This window comes from Aythya marila (assembly GCF_965140915.1).
Source record: "Aythya marila genome assembly, chromosome: 6".
In the NCBI taxonomy this organism is placed as follows: Eukaryota; Metazoa; Chordata; class Aves; order Anseriformes; family Anatidae; genus Aythya; species Aythya marila.
The window spans coordinates 8051768-8078432 of NC_139047.1; the positions used below are offsets into that span (position 1 = coordinate 8051768).

Genomic DNA, 26665 nt, shown 5'->3' on the forward strand with positions numbered 1-26665 from the left:
ATTTTCAGTTTATATTACTTTTAAAATCAAGAGATGTTTTGTGCAAGAAGATTAGTGAAAACCTTTTCTTGTTATATTTTATTTCTATAAATCTGATCCTACCTGAATTGGTAGCAAGATCATAGAGCAATCTAATTATCAAAGAATTCACTGTTGTTTTTTTTAGGTATATGCTAATAGAGCACTTGCACCCTTACTTAGGGATCAAGACCTAATTTTAAGTAGTTCTATGAGAAAAGATCACTTTTGCCTAAAGGAATTAAGCAATCTAGATTGTTGCTTACTTAGAAACCAAACTGAATGCTAGTATAACACGTGGTTTTAAAAACGTGTTATAAAACTGTTATTTGCTCAGTACATTTATTGTGTTTTCTGAAAACAACAGCTGCTAATTTATTACCTAATTATACTCAGAAGTTGAACTCAATGAGTTTCTTTACTCATGGTTGAATTAACTCATTGCTAGGGCTGTTTATTGTGCTTTTTCTTTCCTTTATGTGATGTAAGTGCTCTTAGAAGGTCATGTAAGAAGTAATTTAAAAGGCACCAGTTAAGTACTTAAACCTGGTTGTCCCATTTCTAGCTACAGTGCAATCAGAATAGAAAAATCTGTAAACACAAGCTGTTGCCATCTTAGTGCAAACCCAATCCAACAGTTCTTTGGATTTTGCCATTTTTCAGTGGTTATTGACTTCTTAAGCCCTTCAACTATCACAACTGTGCTGGTTTATGTGTATTTCAAAGGCACCAGCAAACCAAGTATCCTGTGAATAACATGCTAATTAGTGGGTAGCAGTTACTGAGTGAGGAGAAAGTGTTTACATGCGAAACTATTTTGCAGTATACACCTCCTCAGAAAAAGCTACTTAGGGTATTTGTAGCTTTACCTTTGAAAGCAGTGAGAATATGGATATTTAGTTGTAGCAGATACAGCTCTTTTTATCAGTTAGTGTTTCACAGTTTGGGTGTACAGAAAGGTTTTGTGCTTGTTTGATCCATGATTTTTGCCTCAAGAGCAGAGAGGGATTTTTCTTCTTTTCCCTCTATATTAAGTCAGAGTTTGAATTTTGTGGTCAAGGTTAAAAAAAAAAAAAAAAGTTAGTAAAACTTTATTTCACAACAGCAGACATTTAGGAATGTGTAGTGTTGATTTCATTTGTTTCAGTCTGGATTTTATCTCTGTAATTTTTTTCTATGTGAGTTTTTTTTTTTTTTTTTTTTTTTTTTTTTTGCAAGAAACTGGAGGGGTGGTAAGTGCCCGAATCCTGTTGGAATTAGTGTTCCTTTCTTTTCCCTCTTTGACGTGCATGCATATTGCAGACCGTTTTAACAAGATACAGGGATTGCAAGGGACTGCGTTCGGATATATGGAAGTTGCCAATACTGAGTGTTGGAAAATAGTATGCTTTTTGCCAGATCCTGGGAGATCCAGATGCACTGTGCAATGGTTTCTATGGGCTATACCTTTCCTTGTATTCCATTCAGCCACTTCTGACAATGTACAGCTATGATAACAGCTAAGGATTTTTGTGCTGTTCCCTGTTGGTAAGTAATTCCTTGTTCAAAAGGTGCGTTGGGAGGAAGGACAAGGAAACAAAAGGAAACTTGGGCTGTAAATTAGGGAAGTGCATTGGTGGAAATATTAGGATGCAGCAAGACGATCAGTTGATCCATTTTACTCTGATTCTTCGGTATAGCAAGATCCAAAACCTCTGTGGCATGTTGGGGGCGAAATCTAGGGTACCAGTAGTTATGCTTAAACAGGTCACACCAAAGCAATCAGTGGAACGGAGTTATATGCAGTCTTGGAATGCTTTACATGCGTGGCACAATAACTTGGATATCTTTATTTAAAGTAGAATTTCTGATAGAATTTCACATGTCTAGATAATATCAAGTAAAGAAACGTTTTCCAGAAGATTAAGGTTATAAAAAAAAAAAAAAAAGAAAGAAAAAAGTATCCTGATTACATTAATGATGGTTTTATTTTGTAGCAGCCCATGAAAGAAAAAAAAGTTTAGAGGGGCCCACCCAGAAGGCTCTTCGGGAAGCCAGGCAGCAAAAAATGCTTGATGCTGAAAGGTCTTCATATGGTCCAGTTAAAGATTCTGAGAAGACAGGCAAGAGATATCCGAAGGTATGCAACATTCTTTTCAGTTACATTTTAGTAAGCTGTGGTGAAGGGTGATTGTCCAACATGACTGAGAGCAGTCTGTCCTGTAGTGACAGATGTTTCATACCTATAAATAGTACAGGTAAGTATCATTTTTAATGTGATTGCCTGAAAAAATTACTCTCAATAGAAACTATTAGGAAGTCTGATTAGCTGAAACTAGCAAACTACTTCTCAAGAGCCTGTTATAATCGCCTTAAAGAAAGAGCACTGACTATACATGTTCATTGTTCTGTTTCTTTTGTAACTTCGGAGAAATCCTGGCCTATTCCATAACACTTGCAATTTTTTTCAGGCATTTCAGCCTGTTTTACCAGGGCTTAAAAGATACAACATCTGGGAGACTAAAGGCAAAAAATTGGTCATTTACTAACAGTTGATGAAAATTTCTCAACTCGAATGGTGCCAGATGTATTGTTTCAGTTTGCAGGTTGTGCAAAATCAAAAATGAATTTCTGACAGTTTTTTTGGTTGAAATGATTTTGTTTACCCGCTTTTTTCTTTATTTTTCAAAGTTGCTTTTTAGGACTAAATTGTAGTTTTTACATCTTTAGATTGAGGTACACATTCTAAACTGTAGATTTTTTTTTTTAGGTTATTAAAACTGTTATATGGGCTTATTTTTCTTGTTTGGGAACTACTGTTAGAGTTAAAAACACTTCTGAAGAAAAACACAACAATATTTTTATTTACTTTGTTGTAGTCAGAATCAATTTCTGTGTTTTCCTCTCTCTGTAATGATATGTATATGGTGACTTTTTTGTATATTTGTATCTGTTTTTTTTCTCCACGGGCAGTTTTCCTGTTGGATACTGGTATGCAAGTCGTTTCTGACAAAAATAACCATTTATTTCAGTTTTCATCTTTTCGTTGTCCTTAACCTGTGTTTTATATGTTTTTATAATGTATAGTTGTGTGTATATCTGTGTTCTGTTTCTCTTTAAAATGCTTGTCAATGTGTATTGGAAATAATTGTCTGCACTGCCTACCTACCTATTAGTACCGGAGTCTTCCTGAGGCACCTGCCAGTCAGTCCATTTCCACTTTCCCTGTTCATCATTCAGTGGTTAGAAACTTCCATCTTAGACTCTCATAAGTATCTTGTCCTTTCATTGTGACTTGTGAACGGATGAATATTTCTTGGTTTATGAAGTTCTTCTGTTGCTTCTATTTCTACTGAAGTCATCAGGCTTTTTATAGCAAATTTCAGTGGAGTTATGTTTCACCCCTCAGTACATAAGCACTGCACAGGTAGCGTGCCTGTCTGGCTTCTCTTGTTCTTTGAAATTCATGAGCACTGTTAGTTGGCTGGTTCTGGCAAGTCTCTGTGCTTCTGCAGATACTGTGTTCCCAAATGAGTCCTACCAGAGGCCTTGATGTCTTTATTTAATCAATGGATTAGAAAACTGGAGTGGATCCAGAAATAAGACATCAGAAAACGTGCGTGTGTGAATGTACTAGATTTTGACTTGGCTAAGCAATCTAGAATTTTAGGTACGAGGTTAACAGATCTTTTCCAACAATAGAACCATACTCTTTTTTTTTTTTTTTTTTTCCATTTCACATTTCCTGGGTGTATTATTTCTACTTCCTTTCCTCCTAACAAAAGATAGTACTTTAGACTACTTCACCTGAATTACAGCATTTTACTGTAGTATTTTTATTATTTTATTTAGAAATAAATGGCAGAGTCTGTAGAAGGCAAAAGGGTGAGTTAAAATTGTGTTTAAAATGAGGATACTTTGAGAACTCTGTCCTGTAGTGCACATTTATTGAACTAAAGTTTTAATCTAAATTATTAATTGTGCACTTTCACTCAACAGTTGAGCTCTGAGTATTTGTTCCACTGGAAAGCATTTAGGTATAAAAGTGTCCTGCCTTCCTCAGTTCATTTTATATAACGTTTGGAATCAAATTTCTATGTTCCACCTCAACTTCTTTGACTGTATCAAAAGATTGTCACTTCTCCCATCTCTTATGTGACTTATGTTCTTTCATATAATAATTCCTTTCAATGTGGTAATGTATTTATTAAAGAGTATACTGTAAATTGTTCTTATTTACAATAACGAAAATAATTCTTTGTGGTGTAAAGAGAACTTGAAGTGTAGCCTTAATTTAAATATCTAAGTCAACTTTACCTCCCCAATAAAATGTTAGTTATTTAAAGTTAACAAAAGTTCACAGAGTGAACTTAACCAGGAGTTCGTCCGATTTTGAAATGTAGGTATTAGGATTGTATCATGTTCAGTAAAAAGCAAATATATTGTCATGAAATTGTATTCTTGAGACAAAATTGTAAACATTTGTATTGACTGTGCCATTAATGATACAGCTATGGTGATGAAAATAATTTAAGGTCTCTTCTGTGTCTTGTACCTAAATAATGATCTAACAAATGCCTGTGTTTGCTGTTAAGTAAATGCAAATAGGACTCATGGCTGAGCTAGTGCACTCACTCCAAGGACAGACATGTATTGTGTTATTGTAATATCCTGTAATAGCTGACATGTAATTTAAAACCCAAGGTCCATTTGAGATGAAATGTATCCCTGAAATAGTGGAAAAAAATATGGATTTTTTTTAATGTCTTACGTTTGATTTTGAAATCCTTATTGCAAGACTCAAATCATATAGTAACAGGCAATTAGGCTAAATTGTTGATATATCTAGCCCTTGATAAGTCAGAATCAATAGCATAAATATTATTAGATTAAGAATTTGCGTAGACTACTGCTTTAAGCATTTAAATTAAAATGTACTCACAGGTCATTAAAATTGTAGAGAACCTTGATAATGTGGTTTTCATTATGCTGTTGAAATGTACTTTTACTATTTTTATATCATTAATTTTTCTTAGGTTCCCCACACAGTAAATTCTGTTTAATTTCTGTTATTAACAGGACAATTGCAGCTTCTCTGTCAGGTATATTAAATTTCTATGTATAATAAATTACAACACCATTTAATTCTCTGAAATTTTATTTGGTGTAAAACTTTATCAAAAGGTGCATTGGACATTTCTGATGACTGTGGAACAGATTTTGAAATTATGGGGAATGGCATATTAAAGAATTACAGAGGTAAAATCCAATAACCGTACATTAGTAATAGCTTTTGTAGCTACTAAGACTGGGTCCAAATACATGTATTTAACCCAAGTTTCCTCTCATTTCGATGGAAGAAAGTACACAAAATACCCATCTACTGTTTGTGTGCTGTCAAACAAAAGAGAAACTAAAAGCTAAATAATTACTTGACCAGATTACTGAGCTTTAGTATAAATTATATTAATATTAATGGCATAACTGGGACAGAATTGGAAATACATGGTTCTAAAATAGTCAGGAAGGGTCATAAATGAAATAAGCAATCGTTCTGGGTTTGACATTCATTAGAGAGAAGAATACTGACTGCTAATACAGGTATGCTTGTTTCTGTAGTCCTTCACTGGTATTGTAAAACTCCAGACAGATATCTAAGAAAATTAATACCAGATACAAGGGTAGAAGATCTTAGTCTGGTGTAGGGAAAAGAAAATGTCTACTTCAGATGAGAGAAAAAATAAGAAACAAACGAAACAGTAGTCATTATAGCTTAAATTCTCAAAGAATTTGGGAATGAATAAATGAAAATTTAGTGAATAATTTAGTGAATGTTTGGATGAAATTAGGAAAAGATTTAGCAGTGAAAATGTATTTGAAAGGAAAAGATGTAGCAATTGAGTTTAAATTGCATCTGTAACAGGATAAGAGGTCTCCTGGATAGAAGAGAAGCAGTCAATATTGTTAATTTATAGTTTATTGTTAATAGGTAAGAGTCTTTATGTTTTTAATAAAGCTTTGGGTACTGTTTCTTAGCTCTTGAAATCTGGCCTGATGGAAGCTTTCCTGAATGAACAGAAAACAGATGGGAAAAACACAGATATATTGAATAGGCTTCTGCAAGAATATGTTTTCATTAATGACCTAGAAAATGGAACAGAAAAAATACTAAATTTGTGGACTGCTTTATTTTATTTGGGTTTGAAGGAGGTGGAACAGTAACGATAGCTGAGGACAGGAATGCAATTTAAAACTTGACCTATTGGAGAATTGATCTAAAGAAATAACATGGAATGCAAAAAAAGCATAGGAAACTCTATCTTTACAAAAAAGATCAGCTGTGCAAATACGGAACAAGAAGATAAAGGGTTGAATACATATCATTCCTTTATAATAGGATATAGGGTTTGTTATGTAAAACAAGCTTGTATGAGTCAACAATGACATGATATTGCAAAATAGCCAGAAGCCATACTGCCATGTAAGCCAGGGATGTTGTAGGGGGGATGTGGAATAACCCTCCTGTGCTGTTCAGCTGGCATGTAGCTTTGACTGCAGCATCGTGTTCAGTTTGAGCCCAGCTCTTCAGGAGAGAAGCACAACATCTACAGCAGAGCAACATGAACGATAAGAAGTCTGTGCAATAAAGTTGTCAGAGAAAAGGTGAAAGTGCATAGCTAACAGAAAAGAAAACTAAGGGGAGACAGGATACATCTTCAAAAACCAAAACCTCTGAGGAAAAAAAAAAAAAAAGGAAACAACCTGTTACAACAAGAAGTAATAAAGTAGAAATCCAATGTGAAAGGTTGAGACTACATATTAAAATGTATAAAAGTAAATTTGCAGCAGCACTGGAGTAGATTGCCTAGGGAGGTTGTCACTGGAATAGGATAGAGAACTATTTTGGAGGACTTACATATGACCCTTTGGGAGAGGGGATGCATGGACTCATCAGCAGAAGACCTGTTTAGGTGCTGTCATTAGGTTTCCCAGATAATTGTGCTTATGGGGAAAGAGATTCTGCCTTACTGTGGTGGTTTCACCCAGCTGGGAAGCTAAACTCCACCATGACCACACATGCACTCCTTCTAAAGGGAACAGGGGGGAGAAAATATGGTGGGAAAGGGCTCAAGTGTTGAAGTAAGGACAGGAGAATTGCTCACCAGTTACCATCATGAGTGTACAGCCTCAGTGTAGGGAGGTTAATGTAATGTGCTGCTTGGACTGTGTTTGGAGGATACCCCGTGGTCCCCCAGCTACAAGAACCTTGCCACATAAACCCAAAACACTTGCCTAGAAAGAGCGACTTTTAATGTTGTATAAAAGAACAGCAATATCCAATTAAGTTTCTATTAGATTCAGTGGCAAAGAAAAGGGGGAAATATTCAAATTAGTGCCTGCAGATGGGAAAGCAGTCAGACAATCTGCCAGCCTGCGGATGTGTACTTGTGAACTGAGGAGCGTGACTAGCTCTAGGACAGCCTGAGCAGCTTCTTGTTGGGGGCCACCATCAGCAGATACACGGTGGGGGCTGGCACTACTGTGGTGTGAGTGGGTATTAAACAGCAAAGAGCAGTTATCTTTGGGGTATGATGCCTCTTTGCTTATGGAATTACTGTTCTGTGACCCAGATGTTAAGAATACGATCCATTTAACATAAGCTAAAAAGGTTCTGTAGTTGATTTTGACGGAATCTAATTTAAAAGAATTAGATCTTTTGCTAGCTAATAGCTTTTTAAAGCTGCTACTATAACCTTGAAAATGCTTTTTAAAAAAAGACTTTGTTTTAGGTGAAATATATGTGCTTATTGTAATTTGTATGTTAGGGCATGCAATAGATGATGTGTTGCTGGCTTTAGTTTTAGGCTTTGCCTAAATGTGTTTTTAGATGTCACACCAGCATGGAGAAAAATAAAAATAAATTAATTAAAAACAAACAAAAAAACATAAAAAACCTCAATGTTATCTACAAATCAAGATGGATCTAAAATACAAGTCTAAAAGAAAAATGTATAAAAGACAACATAGATGTAATTTTCCATACATCATTGCAGCTTTGTTAAATCAAGATACCCAAAGCCATGCATTTGTAGAAATAATTACATTTGATACTTTAAACCATTGGCCCTTGATAAAATTATCTTGCAGAGCGTCCAAGGGGATTCTTTTTGTTAAAAAACATTGCTTGTTTTGAGTCATTACATGCTGCTAAGTAATGAAATAACAGGCCCCTGAGACTGAAAATGCATAGAGAAGAGTTTTGGAAAGTAAGATGTATTTGATCTAATTGTAGATATGCTTTACGTAGTCATATATTTCTGTAGCTGAGTAGAAATACTGTGACAGATTTTAGAGTAATAGCCCACCTTCTGTGAGACTGTGAATCTCTTCCTTGCTATCGCAGCAAAAAGTGCTGACAATAAAGCTGCTAAATTTTTTATATGCAGATGTTTCCATTTCCTGGAAAAGGGACCTCTTGAAATTGCCTTGAATTTAAAAAACAAAACCGCACACACACACAAAAAGAAAAAAACACACACAAAAAAAGGCCTGTCAGATTTGTTGAGAGATTGAAAAATTAGTTAAACATAACCAAGAATAGCTGTTGCTATCTTCCTCAGGACAGCCCTGTCAAAGCAGGACGACTGGGAATTGTTGTGCACAGGTTTCCTCGTGCCGCAGGAGTTCCTGCAATGCGCTGTCTCGTTTGCTTTGTGCTCTTCCAGCGGCTTTGACTCTGCACGATTTCAGAGAGGACTTGACAAGAGAACAAGAGCCCCATACAAAGCGCGCAGCGGGTGACAGAGCTCTGCTTGTACAACTGTCAGTAACATCAGCATGGTTAGGCCTGCAAGACTGTAATTGAGTAATTTCATTAACTGTGGAATAATGCTTTGTTTTCCCTTTATTTAAAGTGTCAAGAGCTTAAAAATTCAGCAATTGTTTGGAAATTTTGGAGGGGGCAAAGAGGAGATAGGTTCGGGTGTGCTTGCTCCTTCATGAAGACGTGCAGTGTGCTTGCAGCATGCTTTCTGAAACGTGCCCACGTGAAATCCCACCAAAGCAGCTTCTGCCAGTACAACTTTCCTTTGTAACTGGGCGGTTGTAATGCCTTTTTGAAGGTATAGCTTTTCTAAGGTGTCTGCTCTTTAAAGGAAAGAGAAATTACTGAGTATTGTTAGAATGGCCTCTGCAACACTTCTGGCAGTTCAGCCTCTGGGTGCCTGGGTTAGGATGCAATTGCTATGAAGCTCATTACACTTGAAAAATACAGATTGTTTTTAAGAAGTGATTTTTTTTCCTGTATGGGGGGAAAAATGAATTCCACAGAAGTCTATTTCCAATTATAATTCTGTCCTTATACAAGTTATATTTCACTGTAAAAATCATACAACACAAGAGGTGGGAAGAGCTATATAATAACTTTGGCAACCTTGTATACGTACTTACAGTTTCTAATACAACAAAGCAGTAATCTGTTTTGTTATTTTTAGGTATTGGTAAAATTCATGAAATATGTTAATTACAATTAATTGGAACTGATATAAACTTGGAAGTCAAAATGTTCAGAATGGTGAACGTAGGGGAATAATCAGCACTATTTTTAAAGAAATAATCTTCTAGAAGAACCGGTAATAATATGAAAGTCAGCGTTTAACTTAGACTGGTATTCCAGGGATATAGTTAAAAGGAAGGAGCTACTGCATGATATACTTAGGAAAAAAAACAAGCAAACTTAATGGTGATTGGATGAGGCCAAAGTTAACAATACTAATTGTTTTCCATTTTCCCATTTGAATATAGTTCAGTGTAAATGATTCATCCATAAATCTGGAGGCCTTTCAAATTACAGAAATGTGATTTAAATATGAAATAAGCACTCAGACCTCTAAAATCTGGAAGGAAGGGCTCAGGTGCTCACTAACTGTGGTATTTATTTTTTAAATTAACTATTCTATGCTAAGTTATGGATTTTGGTGTTTCGGTCTTTTTCCAATATTTAAACAAAGTCTTTGCATATGTAAGCATCACTAAGGCAAATGAAATTCAACATTAGTGTTTAGTTTTCATGGTAACGAATCTTTCTACCGTGCCGTAAGTACTCTGGCAGGAGCATGTGCTGCTCATCTTGTGCAGGGCTGTTTGTCTTGTATATTCAAACAGTGCTTGACTTTTGGGAGTAGAAAATAGTCTTAATTGTTTGTGTTTGAATACTGTGGATGTGAAAAGAAATAAGGTTGTATGCCAAACAGCTTATGAATTAATAATCAGATACTTTCCCAGAAAATTTCATTATTTTTATTTGAATGTCTCATCATTGTGAAGATGATATTAGTGTGTCACAGGACTTTGCATAATTGGATTTCCAGTTCAAATTTAGGCCTGGCAGGTTTGGTCAGGACTAAAGCCAGTCGTTGTGTAATCAAGGGTTTGCTGACCTTATCTTTTCCTGTATCCGCAGTAAGTCAAGTGAGGTCTCTGTCAGCAGGGAGGCTGAGGTCTGACAGAGCACTGAGAATTTATGGGCTCCTCAGGCTTCAGGAGGAACATCGCTGGGATGGAGAAGCTCTTGTTGGCCTTTTTGTGTTTGAGAAAGGTCCTCTCAGGCTGCTGCCTTCCACCCCATTCGTACTTTCTTTGTCATTAATACTAGTCCATGCTCTAGATGGCTGAACAAGTGTCAGATGGTGACACCTCTGCAGGGAAGGGTTATATTTTCCTGAAGAAAGCTTCCTTGGTGAAGGATTCCCCCTGGAAACTGCCCTCTAACGATATGTATTCAAGTGGTCGTGGTTTTTTGTTTGTTTGTTTTTGTGTGTGTTTTTGTTTGTTTGTTTTTTGTCAGTGGAATAGAAATCATTTACAGAGTGATGCTTAGACAGTGAGGGTGGATCAAGTCTGCTGCAGCTAAAGGCAATCACTTGTGTAAAGCGCAGCTGCTAAACAGCATATGTTCTACATCAGACAGCAATTTCATTGTTAACTGTGCTTTCATACTCTATTGCAAAGGTATTTGGTTTTACAAAAGTGCAGTCTAATTTCTTACAGTGGAATTTTGTAACAGTCTCTCAGAGCTTTGTCTTTGGGAAAAAGCACTTTGCAATTTTTTGTACTCAAGTAGCTTCACACCTCATCTCAAAGAATGTTTTTTTGTTTCCTGTCAGTGCTGCTTTCCTCTCCCTCGCAGCTACCTCTCTCTTCCCTACTTCCACTCCTTGTAAATGCTCTAGGTTCTTTCAACTAAGGCACCAAAATTACAAAGTGTTTACAGGAGTTTGAAAGGCTAGTGTAGAATTCTGTTACTCAAAGCACAGGCCAGATCATGCTGAAACCATGGCAGTATCACCGTATACTCATCCAGCAGACTCAGTTTATTTCTAACTCTTGTATAATTTGTGAAGTTTTCCTGTATTCATCTTCACAGAGTTTTTGTTTGGTGTATGTACAATGCAGATAACACTAAATGTTGTAGATCAGCCAATCACACAATTACTACACACCCAAAGAAGCTTTTATTACTGCAGGAATGTTTCACTCGTGCTAGAAAGCAAACAAGCATAGCAAACCTACAATGCATTCTGTGGCACCTGTAAAGAAATTGTTCTCTTGAAGTAATACAGCAAAAATTGAGGCTGTCTGCTTTGATTTAAATGTCAAAAGCAATTTCCACACCTTTCTGTAGGTTAAAAAGAACAAAAACAAGAAAAGGAAAAAATCACCAGAGTGTTTTAAAAAAGATAGTCACGCGCACCAGAACTGTTTGTTCAAGTGAGAATTCTTTGTGTGTTTCATATTTCCACACTTCTGGTGTATCCTGATACTATTATTTTTAAGTTTGGTTAGGATACTTGGTTCTTGTAGCTAATATAGTAACAATGCATGCTATACCTGTGACATCTCAGCTGCTTATATATGCATTTTCATGCCCTTGCCCTAAGAAAACGTCCGTAAAAGGATGTTCTTAATAGGAAAAATGTTAACAGGCTCCCTTCTTCACACTTCATATAAAAATGTGTTTTTGTTTCATACGGTGTTCATGTGCAAGCTTGGAGACAGCAGATAAAATAGCCAAAGAGCAACACATCTCCATGTTAATGTGATGGGGAAATACCCCAATTCTGTATTTAAGTGTAGATCATAGGGTTGGTTAACATGAGAAATTATCCTTGGTTTTGCATTATTCCAAGCGTGAAAAATAGTAATAAAAGTAGGAATGAAATAGGAGCTATTTTTACTTCTAAAGAGTATCTTAAAAAAAAATAAATCCTCATTGCAAGTGTATTTTACTTGGAATTTTTGCTGTGCAGTCAGTTAAGTGATTGTTTTTGTCCAAACATAACAGTAATTTGAAAGAGATGTTCTCTTGAGTTCCAGGGTAGAGGCGCTGGCAGCTTTTTCTTTTGCTGCTCCTGTTCTCTGTTGTTGACTAAACTTCCCCTGATCTGATCTTGCCTCTCCAGCTTCTCTTCTGTTTTGCTAACTGATCGCTTCACGGCCAATTTTTGCCTGCCACCAAAGCTCTGAACCACATGTGTGTAGACTTCCTTTGATCTCACAAATCCACCCAGGCTAAAATGGCTTTGAAAATAACAGTGAAGAGAAGCTGAAAGGGCTCTGCTGGCACTATTGCTTATTTATAGTGTTTTGTTTGTTTTTAAATGGAAAGCAGCCTCTTATGTACTAATTAAGTATTTCAGAAAGTGTGTGAACATAAAAACAATGAGAGGGGAAGGAAGGCTGACAGTGTGTGGAACACATTTAAAGTTAATTGGATACATCCCGTGTTGTATTTGATAACTCCCGTGTTCTTCCCCAAAACACAACCAAACTTTAAAGCGCACGTGTATATTGTCAGCCTTGGTGCTAAGTTAATGTATTTTTGGTCTGAGAATTATAGCAAAGAGGTCTTTACAATCTGTGTGTAGTTTATTTCCATTTTCATCAGGATACACACACAGTAAGCTTCTAGCCACCATCTGGTAATCTGTATGAGTCGACAGCCTCAGTGCCAGTAAAACTGGCTGTGCGTGCCAGAGCTGTGGTTAGGAGCTTAGTCAGAACACACCAACACCTGTGTGGGAGACTATTCTTACCCAGTTAGATCAGCTACTCTGCAAGGCCTTAGATTGCCTTAAAATTTATCATTTGAAACAATCCTTTAGCGGTTCTTTGGAATAAAAAGTTTGATTTTTAATAATTTATGGACGTCAGGAAAGATTTTAAATGGGAGGCTTTGGAACTAAAAATATTGTTCCTTATATTTCAAATCCTGTTTTTATTACTTTTAAAAATCTTTCTGCTAATTGAATTCATTCATCATGAATTTCATGTCAGAAGAAAGTTACTATGCTGAAAGTGATTAAAGGAAGCAAGCAAAGTGTAACCTTGTTTCTGTTCCAGTCAAAGTATTTGAATATCCCTTTCGTATGTATCATTGGATTGTGCTGTTCAATATACTAATGACACAGCTGAGACCGATTTTTGTTACTCTAATGCTGTCTTATGGTGAGTCTGCATCCAGTTCTATTTTGGTTATTAGCTACACCAGTAAAATGTGCCCATCTTTTAGGAGTGAGATGTTGATCTAGTTTATATCCTCTTACTGTGCTTTAGAGGCACATCCAAACAAGTAGGCCGTTTACCAAAGAGTTGTCAGGTTTTCTGTTTTTCTTAAAATATTACCTGTTTTTCTTAAATAGTGCCTATGCACTTAGAAGCAGTTAGTGTTTGGAGTTCTGCAAAGGCGTTGAGATTCCTGTCATTGAATCCAATAGGAGTAGATGCCTAAATGCTTTTGAGGATTTAAGGGTTATATGCCTTGACTGGATTGATATTATTCTCTAATAACAGATCTAATGGCTTGTTGACACTGACCAGGTTCCAGGTTTCTTCCTCAGTTTTCTCCTTTCATTATTTGCAGAATATAATTCGTTCTTCTGGTGGTGGTTTTCTGCTGGGTTAGGTGGGTCAGCTGGATCACCATGGGGTCAAACCACAAACCAGTGTAGGGGAGGGTGAAGCTGCATCAGCATGTGTGAGGGCAAAGGATCATCTCTGGCTGCCAGGTGTTAGGTTAATATGTAAGTGACGTGAAATCTCACTTTTGTTTGCCCTTCACTAGAGCAGGTAGGTGGCAGTTTCTGGTGGGAAGATCAAGGTGGTTCCTTGCAGAATCACAAAAGCCTTCCTGATCTGAGACTGAATTCTGCTGTAGCTGTTGAGGAGCGATTAAGCTAATGGAAGCAATGGTGTAAGTTAGTTCAGGCATAAAGAGGACTTCAGACCAGTATTTTTCTTCTGTAATTTTCTTCTGAACACTACATGTTTAGAAGTTCTGTCTGGTCCTACTCAAATCGTACAGTAAGGCACACATTGGTTGGGGTTTTTGGTTTTTAGAAAGTTAAAGTTGTAGTGTTATGATGTAAAGACATTCCTGTATCAATCATTGCATTTTACCTCTCTATCAAAGTGTGCATAGAAGCCACAAATATGAACCTCTTATATATCAGTAGGAAAAACACTTGATTATATATTGAGTTTTCTATTCAGTGACTTTTCTGTAGATACTTAAACTGTTTCTCTAAATTGGTACTTTGGCTGCTGGCTTTTTTTTTTTTTTTTTCCCTGAGGAATATGCAAGTAATTCCATGCTGTTTTATCCCCATGTCCTTTAAACAGTGTTATAACATAAAATTTTTGAGACTTTTTATAGAAGTGTTACTCTTTTGACTTCCTGTGATTTATATTCTGCTTTGTTCTTTACATTCTCTGTAGATTCCGGGTCAGAAAAGGACACTTTTTGAGGGGGTGTACTCATCAATTATCGAATAATCAAAAAATGTGATTAAGGCAGAATTAAGGTCACGGGCACACATAGATAATGTGGGTTTGGATTAGCACTGAAACCTTGGATGAAAAAGTTCCCCGCAGCTTAATTTAGACAAGTGGAAATGAGGAGTTAGGGTCCTGCTTCTCAAACATGATTATGTAACTGCCTTTAATTATGCTTTTGCAGCACCCTATTTCCTCTTCTTTTCATGAAAATGCTGTATGCTGTAGACATTTTTTCCCATAGTTGCCATCACTGTCTGTAGTAGACATTGAAGACAATACTGGAAGACTTCAGGACTCAAGCTGAACTTTGACTTCACTAGCAAGGAAAAAAAGTGCCATGACCTGATCAAAAGATAGAGGCATCAAAAAAGCCTGAACTTCCGTATAGGGCCCCTCGGTGAAGTGGTGTGTCCAGCTGCAAGTAGGAGACTTGGGACCAATGAAAGGAGCAGAAATATTTGATTTGATTATCAGTAAGCTACCCAGAAATATATTTCTGGGTAGCTTACTGATAATTGAATGAAGCAGAGGTATTTGTGTTATATGTGTTTTTTTTTAATATTGAAATGTCATCTTTTAAATGGTTTTCATCTGAATGCTTCATTTTAAGAAGCTATTTGGTCTCAAGGCAATCCTGAAAGAAAACAATCAGTGATACTGTAATATTTTTATTGAAATTTGTTACCTACATATATTTCACAAGGTTTTTGGAACTTCAGAAAAAGTATGGATTTAATTGTGGGAACAACAGAAATTGAGAGAGAGGAGTGAGTTTTTTTACGTTTTAGTGAGCATTGCTTTGTGAAGTCTAACTGCAGTTCTGAATGTGTCCTCTATTTTTCTCCATAGCACAAAAAAAGATTCCTTTAATAGCTAAATAAAAAAAAAAAAATTTCAATGTGATGCTACTAAATTTCTGAGTCTGATCTGGAGGCAGAGAATTAGAGAATTTCCTTTCAGTGAGGAGCTGAAAATTGGAGACTTTGTCTGGATTTCCTTCTGGGCAAATGTGAGGGGGTCCAGAGGTAACATTTTGACTGAAACATTACCAGCCTTTTATCTGATGTGCAGCAATGGTTGTTATCACATAGAAAAAGATCTCTTAAAAAAAAAAAAAAAAAGAAAGAAAGTTAAATGCCTTTAGTAACTGCAGTTACTTTGAGTACGAATTGTGTCTTTTCCCAGCTTTAATGTGTGAAAGCTCTTGCCAAATATTGCCTTTGGTGCTTGCAGACTGAAGGCAGAAGCGCAGCAAAAAATGGAATGATTTAAGGTGTTGGTGTGACAGCTGGGGGTAGAAATGGAAGATAAAAGAACAAAATGACAGGTGAGGAAGGCGAGGCAGCTGTGTGAGTAAGATGACTGGAGCTTTGGGGAGTTGGAAGTAAAAAGGCAATTAGGAACTCAATACAGAAATGAATGTAAGCTTGGGGAAGCGTAGAGGAGAACAGTGGATCGGGTGATTGTGAATCTTGTGTTGCAGATGAAAAGTGAGCTCTAACAATCCCATGTTTGCTGGAATACCGACGAGTGGAAGGTTACAATCGTGCAGTCTAGATTAGAAATGAGAAAGTGAGGACAATCTGCTAGGAGAAATAGACTTTATGCGCAGATCCAAAACAGATTTTTCAGAAATGCTATTTTGATGAAAATTCCCCTGTCCTTATGATAGTTTATTCACTCTAAAAACACTTTGAAATACATGCTAATTGAACTAGCACTTAAAAATGGGAACGACAGCAGTGCAGGTCTTTTTCTTCATAACTGAAATAATTGTTATATATAGTTTTCCCCATACTGTGTAGGTATTTAGGAATGCATGGAAACCAGAAAAACAATAACTAAGTGAAGAGTTAGTAAGAACATAGCAGATGACTGTCAACTGGAAATAGACTGAGGCAGGGATACAGATTATAAATGAGAAAAAAAAAAAAAAAAAGTGTTTAGAAGGTTATTATGGTTTAGAATTTCAGAGGGCAGAAGTAGAACAACAACAACAAAAAGGTGCAATTAAATTTGCAGGTGGTAAGGTGTAGGGGAATTTTAATATTTTGAATGTAAGGTATGCTGAAACAAGTAGAGTATTGGCAATCAAAAATTAATTTAGTCTCACTCCATCCAGTTGGATTTACTGTAAAGGGGAATGTGTTAAGGTGACTTGCTGTGCTAAAGGTTTTACTGAAGTCCTAGAGAAGGATGCCAGAAAGATGAGGTAGAAGATGGCCATATACAGAAACATAAGTTGCTTCATAATACAAGTGGGAGTGAAATTTGTCTTTAGAATTGATTCATTATATTTTTGCAAGTGTGTTTCCCTGTGGATAAGGGAGAGACATAGCTGCTCAGGGTGTCCAAGGGACAGTGAGAAATAACTTTGTGACCAGTGGAGCAGGACTCAAGGAAGAGTTTGAGAGAATAAAGTTTGTACCACTGTAGATTCTCAAGGACCATGAAACCAGCAAGAAAAAAAATGCTAGAGGGTGAAATTGAGGGGAGAAATGATTGCTTAAGATATTAAGTGTAGTCAAATGTCAAAGAAAAAAAAAGGCAACACAAACTTGAGAGAAGGAAACATTGTTGAAAGCTGGGCAATATGTCCTGTTTGCACAATTTAAAAAAGATATTTTGTGTACAAAATATATTGGAAAGGCAATGAAATATCAGCATTTGTGATTTGGACAAGGTTTTGTAGAGGAAGTGTTGCTGTAATCTAGGTTTGACAGGAAAAAGGAAGGAATAAGTGTGTGTGTATACACAAATTGAGCATGAATGAAGAGTGGCTTGTTGACACTGGTTAGAAACACAAGCAAAGATTTTTGGGGCTGTTTTGCCAAGATGCCACACTTCTGTGGGTGCTATCTTGTGTGCACAACATTGCTTTTTGAGAGAAGACTGAAAAAGTTGCATAGCTCACTTGAAATGAGAGCGTTGCGGAGAACCTGAGCTAAGCAAAATGGAGCAGGCCAGCCTCACATCAAATACAGACAAAAAGTTTTCTTCAGCAGCAAAAACCCACCGTAGTACCCTTGACCACAACATGGTTTAAATGATTTAAATTTTTGTATCACAGTGGGAGGTATTGCAGTCTAGAAGTGCATCAGCACAGGCGTTCTTCACCTTCCTTGCTTCCTACAATAGACTTGAATGTTTACACTGCATACACAGAAAATCCTTACAAGTGTGAAACACCCTACCTGTCTTTTACCAAATGGTGGCTAGAGTAAACATGCTATTTGCTTTCGCTTCATTGTTCCTAAGCTGTTTTGAGAGTTCCCCTTTCTTTGTATTGTTAAGGCTGATTTTATTTTGATATTAAAGATACCATGTTTCAGGTATCATTTAGTATTGCTTAGCAGTGAGAATGAAGAGGAAATCTTCCAAGTCCTTTCTGTATCTGCACTTTGATATCTAGTTGGCTGCATCTTGTGCTGTGCACAAAAGCTTGCAGTGAGTTTTCAGATGTCAAAGTGAAGGCTGGAAAGCCAGGCACAATTCCTGGGGCCCCCTTAGACCTGGCAGCAGAAACTGCAGTTGTTGTTGTTTCTTAAAACCTTGCAAGTAAACTGTTAGCACTGAAACTCAGGAAACCTAAATGTGTATGCTGTTGCTGCATGCCTCCTAGTGTTTGTTTCAACTGTGAATTCCCGGAATAACCTTTTAAGTAATTGCCTGGTATGGCTTGGGTGCTCTAGTTGCAGATATGCATAAAATACAAATACGGTTATGCTGTGAATAGGAACACTTTCAGTTTCTGAAAAGCCCATTTGTTTTTCTTAGTATTCAACCTTTCTTTCCTGCGTTTTGGCACTCTTCCTCCTCTCTTTCCCCATGACATAATTCGAGCTGGAAACAAAATCTATTTGTGTCTGAGGCTTTGAATGAACCTTAACAGGTGCATATGTACATTCACTGTTCATCTGTTCTTTGAAAACTTTATGGGAGAGCACTTTTGAGTAATCTGTCCTATCAAAATGTTGAAGAGATCTACAGAGGTGATTATTTAGCTTCTTGATGTACTAACTGTGTGAGTTCAGGATGAGAATTTCATTTATTCTTCTCTTAATTTTATTTTTCTCTGAACTAGTGTTGCATGCTGCTAGCTTCTGTATGCTCCAAAGCTGAGTTCCATGGTATATCCATCTCTGTTTTTCCCCTCAAGTGTTGATCCTTTTTCATCGATACTGTATTTTAAGACTTTCTAAAACTTATCCAGATTTTCTCTCTAGAAATGTCTGGTAGGTTAAAACAGGCTGATTCAACCTGGGATCAGACACTCTTATTTTTTACAGGTAATTTTGGGTGTTGCCTCTCCATCATAGATTGTTTGTATCTCTCTAAGCATTAGACTCAAGTGCATGGTCTGTCAATTCTGTGGGATTTTACCCGCTTTCTGGGAAAGGTGGCAATAGCTGGCAGCACCATTGCTCTCTGAGCCCATGGAGATGCATTGATACAAAGCACTCATAAAAATTAATTATGGTAATATCTATGTTCTTCATACCCATCCTGTGGTGTGGCTTCTGGTGAAGGAAGTATGGTATCTCTAATAGAAACTTTGAAAGTGTTGAGGGACCTATGTTTAGAATGAAATTGAGACAAATGGAATCTAGTTTCGTGGCACAATTGAGTTGGTTTTGAAGGGATAGCATTAACACAAAGCAATACCAACTGTTACTTGCATTCTTTCTAAGGAGATATGATTTCAAATACAAAAAAAAAAACAAATCTGTTGGGTGAACCACTGCTGATATTGAGAGTTAAACTCATTTTAGGTTCCCCCATACCATCTGTCCAAACCCACATAAACAAATTAACTTTCTATTGAGAGTACGTGGACTAGGTTTCAAGAACTGAATAAAATCTGGTCATTTTGATATCCCCCACAATATAATTTTTGTGCGACTTAGGAGCCAGGTTCCATTCTTTCATCTCTTTCTGTATGAAGAAGTTGTCCCATTAAGATTGTACTGGAAATTTGTGGAGACTTCTGAAACTGTATTTGAGATTTAAAAAATGTGTCATGAAATGGAAAACTAGTATTACAGGCAACTGAAAAATATGTATGATTAGTACTAATAATTAATAAAAATTGTCCCATGATTGTCAAAAATAGATTTATTGACATGAAGCAATTGTTACTCAAAATCAACCTAAATAGTATTACTAAGATGGCAAAGCTTGACATGAAGCCTTTAACAGAGAATCATCAGATGTTTTCAGGGTATGTTTCAGAGCTCTTTTGTTGTTTTTGTAAGCCATTAAATATTTTTATGTGAGACTTGGAATAAATATCTGCACCAGATCTCATTCAGAATTATTGACGAAGCTTATAGCTGACACACTGGAAAAGTGTTAGCTCATAGAGGAGCCATGTAAATGGGGCAGAGAAGCCTGGAACGCTTGGTAAACTCAACACAGAAGTCTACATTTTTACTACAGTGACCACTAAAATTAAGTAAGGAAAAGAGATGCCATAGTAACAGGCCTATGATAAGGGATACTGGGGAAAGCTAGGGAAGTTGTGTTTTTTATATGATGGTGGTATGATTAGGGTAGAGAATATGAGGCTAGTGAAAAGTGAAGCAATGTCCCATTAAGCAGTCTGCTTAGTTTCACAAATTGAATTAAGGAGCATTTTCATCACTGTAATCACTCAAAAAGGGAATAGAAAATGTTCCTAATAGGACTGTTTACTTAGCAGAGGAAAGTAGAATAGGATTCAGTAGATGGAAATTGAATCTAAAGACATCTGGGGTTAGAAATAAAGTGTTGCTTTTCAACAGTGAGTATAGTTAGGCATTTCACAAATGTACCAGAGTTCCAGTAAATTTTTCAATTTTGAAAGACAATTTGACAATTCCTAAATAATAGCTGATTTTCTTTTTAAGCTACGTGTAATTCAAGTAGATGTTAATTCAAAAAAGGGCAGTGGCCTGGGTTTTATGGGGTCCAAAATAGATTACAAAAATGGTCCATTCTGGCTTAGTAGTCTTGATGAATAAGAGAGGCTGTCTGCCTTCCACCTCTAGGCAGTTTTGGGCCGTTTCCTATTTCACTGTTGGCATATTTGTGAAGTCAGTCTGGCTGTACCTCACCTGCATATTTCATACCGTCTGCTTCCTGCAGCGCTGAAAGTCTGCTGTGTTACAGCGATGGTTAATCAGCATTAGCCCTTTTTGGTGCAATATGTATGGCTAACAACTATTGTAGTCAAATAATCAGCTTTTTGTTGGAGAGAATTCATTACTTACCAGCATTGGCAAGTTGAGTGCTTTGTATCTATCTGCACTTGAGGAAGCCCTGTCAAAGTACTTATGGCTTTGTTTTCATTATTAATCATTATGTGGAGCTTGGAATAACAGTTACTGCCTGTCCTGAAACTGAATCAGTGTGATTAAATGCAAAAGGGAGTAATATGGACAGCATCTGTAAAGGGTAATTGCAAATAAATCAATAACTAATGGTCCCTGAATGTGTTTACTACTTCATTGTAGTGATATATGAACCTTTGTAAATCCTTTGTGCTTACACCAGTTATTGAAGTGATCACAACGTGTACTTTAGTACAAATGAAAAAATTAATGTCTACTAGAGATTGAGACTATAAATGCAATTTTGAGGTTTCAGACAATGCCTTAAAAGTGGGATACTAGTTAAGGAAAAATGAAACTTGTTTAAAATTTGGAAAGTTAGTAAGGGAAAATAAATGGCAAACTTTAAAATTTAGTTGAACGTGGAGCATCAGTGTTAGATGAAACTAATGGTAGGAGAACTGTTAAGAAAACTTTTTCTCTTATTGCTAGCACAGCATAGGATCGTGTCCAACCGAATCTGAAAAATAATAGAAATTTCCACACCTATTTACAGTGAATGTATTAGAAATAAAATCAGAGTGGATGCAGATGAACTGTACTTTAAAACATCCATAAATGAGCATGTTTTGGATTAGCTTGTAAGGACTTGTGTCTTCTGGTTTGGCATTGCTATTTCCATAAACTTTTTTTTCTACTTATGAAATGTCTTTGACACTTTCATTCTCTTCTCTTTGCACAGAATTTATAGGGACACTACTTGTGATTCTGGCAATCCTAACAATGTAGAAGTGATTTTTCTTAGCTTAAATAGACAATCCACGTGAAAAATATGTCTGAAATGGCTAGTAGTTCTGCTAAAACATGTTGAGTAGAAGAATATAGCAGTTTTTGCTTGTGCAGTGTTTGAATTTGGTGGAAATCTGTCCATTTTCTCATGTGCTAGGAAAATAGTCCTGATGGAGATCTTGGTGTTATGTCAGAATTCTTATAATTGTGATCTTGTTCTTTTGCATAATGGGAAGATGTTTCTTATAAAAAGACACCCCATGTGCTGGAGGAAGGAAGGAATTAATGAAGAAACATTTGGCAGTATTTTGTAGCATGAAAACACTTTGATAGCTGGTAAAAGCTACAGTGTTCATTTTGGTTATGATCTTTTTGACTGAACTGCATAATGACTTAATAACCCTTTGTAGGGAAAACATTAATTTTAACAATTATGAATCAGTGTTTGACGTGCCAGCCTTAAGTATCACAGGGCCTGTATGCATAGCAGTCTTCTCATTTTCTTTTTCTGTCAGCACTTATTTTTCTATCAGCACTTATGTCCAGTAACAAGAATATTTTCAAAGAATATTTTTCTACTTTGAGAAAAAACATTTACCAAATACAGTAACACTTAACATTCATAAATTCAGTCTTCCTCTTGCTTCATGTCTTCCACACTTTGTAATATACACGTGTGTATAAAATGTATATATTCTGTACATATATAATACATAAACTTTACATATAATTAAAATATTTGTACATATATTGTAAAGCAATACATCAGTCCCACTGTTTGTTACAACAAATAAATCTGTTTCTAGAAACTCTCTTCAGTGGTATTTTAGTGCAGTCTTTTGCTATATTTAAAGAACTAATGTTTGCCTGAGTAAATATCTTATCTTCCCAGCTTATATTGCATTTATGGTATTATATTTCTAATGTGTGTTGGGATTCTGTGGACATGGAGGTAGATTTTATATTGTTAGGTATTCAAAGGTCCTATATATTTCTCAGCAGAGAAAGAAAATACACAGAACTAGTAACATTCAGAATGAACTTTTCAAAATGAAATATTTGAGTAGAAAAACAATGTGGAAGAAATAACCTGACAACTCCCCAGAAATGTGATACAGATGCTTAGGAAATTACTTTTTACATTGTATGCTGTGTCTCAAATTGTGCCACAAGTTCAAAACGGCTAAGTGACTTAGTACTTCTGGGACAAAAAGATGTAAGATAAACTCTAGAAACCTAAAAAGCATCTAGTTTAATTACAACTATCATTAAGACAAAATTTATGTCAACATTTTGTAAGCTTCTCTCTTACTAGGGCCGTATATTTGGATAGAAGGAGACTCCTACAGCTTATGGCTTGAGCCGTTCCCAGGGAGCATAAAGGGTGTGCTGTGCTTTGGTGATGGCATGAATGCATTTTGCTTTCACAGCAAAATTACACTGTGCTACAATGGCATGCAAAAAAGTGTTTTTCTAATACAGACCTTGAATGAAACGTAATTCTACTAAACACATCAAGGAGTTGTTTTTTTTTTTTATCTTGTGTGTCTTTTCTTTTTCATTTTGACCTCAGGTTATCAGTACAAATATTGTTTAGTAACTTAATGGATAATGCAAGCTGAATTTAAGAGTCTTTATTCAGTTCTGTAAATACGTTCTTTTAACACCAGGTTTTCAAACTGTGGGTGGTAAGCTAGCTGTTACTGCCTCTAACCTTAGGCTCTTTCAACCACTTCAAGTGTTGCAATGGGATGAATTGTACAAGAAGCCTAGATTTGATACAGGTTTTGATTCTATAGGTTTTTTGATTTAAAAATAAATACATACCATACTATCTATAGTATCATGCTAAGCATACTTAATGATTTAGGGGGCTTTTTATGCATTTGGATTTGGATATGTTATGTTTAATAACTAAATTGTTGATTCACGTGGCTGCTTTGAGGAACCAAATAGGAATTAGACAACTTATTTGAAGAAAGCATCTGAAGCTGTTAATCAACTCGACTATAGCATACTTCTCTAGTAGAGAATATATCAATGGTGATGAACAATTTTTAATACATACAAAAATGACAATGTTGCAACATATTTGGAGTATGCCAGAAAGCTGAATTAACTTCATGTCTCTCATATAATCAAAATTACCTCTTTAACATGCCTAATTGAGTTGTATGGCATACTCGGCACGTGTTGCAGTAATTTAAAGTATCACTGAAGTTTAATTGCACTGTAAGCAAAATTTAAATGTACAAAATAAAATTATAATTGGTAGAAGATTCTGTGTTTTATTGTACCGTTGTTTATTTTACCATTGATCATAAATTTAGTAGCTTTTTCAAGTATAAGCCATTTAAAGAGGGGATGGGGAACGTCTTCACGAATAACATACGGTTATTTGTGATTTACAAAACTGCTATGAAAATCCAGGGAACCAAGTGCATACCTTGTAGCATCATAATTTACTGCAGTGTTCTCATTAATTTTCTTTGGCTTATGCTTGGCAAATGATCAAGTTGTGTTTTGTAACAGTCTTCACTTGTTTATGTAAAATTACAGTGTAGATACAGTTGCTTTGTACATTTATAATGTTTTAATATAGGTATCGCTTTGTGCACTGTAGAGGATTGGTTATCTGTAGGTTAGTTGTTTTTTGTTTGTTTGTTTGTTTGTTTGTTTTTTAAAGTCTAATAGGAATATATTCTGTCGTTATGATGTGATTCTATGAGACAAGGATCAGGTCAACACATTCAGAATTGCTACTAGTAAAATAGCATTGAATTTATTCTTTTGTCATAACTTTACATTCTCAATTCCTGTTAAAGGTAACCAGAAGTAGATATTTAAAATCCAGACCTAGTGGTACCAGTATAGATTTTGTATCTTAGAGTTGTAATGTTGCAATATTTAAAAGTAATTTTAATTATTTAATTTATTAATTTATATTACTACCATCAAGGAGTGGTAAATTACAATTTGGATGATTATTCTATCATTTGGAGACATATCGCTCAGAATAATAGTACCTTTGTGCTCTTCTTTGCACTGTGGTTCCTCCTTCACCGTAGTGACTCACCAGAGATTGCTGGTCATGCTATATCCCGTAACAAATTAGATTAAGTAATTAAAATAAGAGACTAAAATTACATTTTATGAGGTCGCTGAGATAGTAGAAAGCATGGAAGAATTCACAAGTGGTATTTCTGCACAGCATCGGTATCCTTCCTGAGACGGGACAGATTTTCAATTAATACTTTCTGATGACTCTTCCTTCTCTGAAAAAAATATATTTATTTTCATGAAGTTGTAGCATTTGTTTTCCATTCCATGTGGCTGCAGAGCATCAGAAATCCAGTAATCATTCTGGGCTTAGTCCTCTGAGCTCCTTGAGCAAGCTCTCAGTCCTCTGAGCAACTGCACAACTCCATGGGCTGCGCAGTCGCTCTATATACTGCATCTCCTGAGGAGAGATAGCAAGCTGTGATCTTCCCCTTGCATGTTGTGCCCATCTGCAAATTAGCAGAAGCTAAAATGTTGCAGTTATTTTATTTCTGTGGGATTTGGCTATGTGTTTTACATAGAGTAAGTTTTTTTCCTTTTATACCTTTACTTTTTGAAATAGTGGCAATAAATTTAAACAAGCTGTAGTTGTAGTAAACATTTGAAGAAAATTATTTCAGTGATGTTTATAATTTCTAGCTTCTTCTTATTCTTCAAATTTCTCAGATTAGTGATCACTGAGAAACACTGTTTTAATAGCCACAATAAAAGAAACAAAGTTTTAGTGCAGTAGCCTCCTATCTTAAAGTTTATCCCTTTTATAGTAGACAAATAACTTCTTAAAATTTATCAACAAGTGCTAATAAGAGCTTTTGTCAAAATAAGTACCAAGTATCTGTGATAGTTATATTTATCATACTACTGCTTTCTACTTTATTGCGTAGGCACCAGCTGTAGGAAGACTCGATTTGGCAGACCCTTAAAAGTGCCATTGTCAGGAGCAGTTTCAAGTTGAAATTTATTGGTAGCACCAGTTCCCCAGCTCTTCCAAGTTGCATGAATACAGTAGCCTTGAATGTGAAGTCAGAACAGTTTTAGGTGCTCTTTTAATTAATTTGTTTTTATTACCTATTGTGTGTTATCCTCATGTTTGTTTAAAAAGAAAAAAAAATGAAAACTTGTCAGAGTTATATACTGAATAAGGAGGATTTATGTGGCCACAACCTTTGTAGGTGATTTTTATGCTTTTTATTAGCAAGCCAGGCAAGATGTAGTATGCAATAAAAGTTTTACTGTGCTCTCCTGCTATGGCTTTCAACTTCCTTTCCTTATATTTCAGATGTTTGTAAAATAATTACAGCCATGATTAATATAGTAAAACAAGGTGTAAATGTGTTGTGGTACACTCAGTATAGACACGGGAACATTCTGAAATTGAGTTGTTTCAGTGTTTAGAATCAGACAACATAGACTACTGAATATTTTACTGGTGGTGGCATTCTGTTCAGGGGATACCCTGAATATCTTCAGATATTTTTTCTCACAGTCTGCTAGAAAAGGATATGTTATTCCTTCAAGTTGAGAAAATAAACACAAGGGGGAATAATTTTGGTTTACCTTATTTTATATTAATTTTCTGTCGTCATTGCATCAAAGCACTTAACCAAGTATCTATTGAATTAGTATTGATACATGGTTCTTTTTGAGGGAAGCTATCTCCATTGCATCAAAAC

General features: G+C 35.9%; 1 protein-coding gene across 1 annotated transcript in view; it reads left to right on the plus strand.

Annotated features, from left to right (window-relative positions):
• SPAG16 (sperm associated antigen 16) overlaps positions 1–26665 on the plus strand; it is a gene marked incomplete at its 5' end in the record, with an annotated part of 402351 nt that overhangs the window by 48595 nt on the left and 327091 nt on the right. Inside the window, one exon of the mRNA XM_082763211.1 lies at positions 1995–2137. Coding sequence (XP_082619337.1) covers positions 1995–2137 — 143 coding nt within the window. The remainder of the gene's footprint in view (positions 1–1994; positions 2138–26665) is intronic.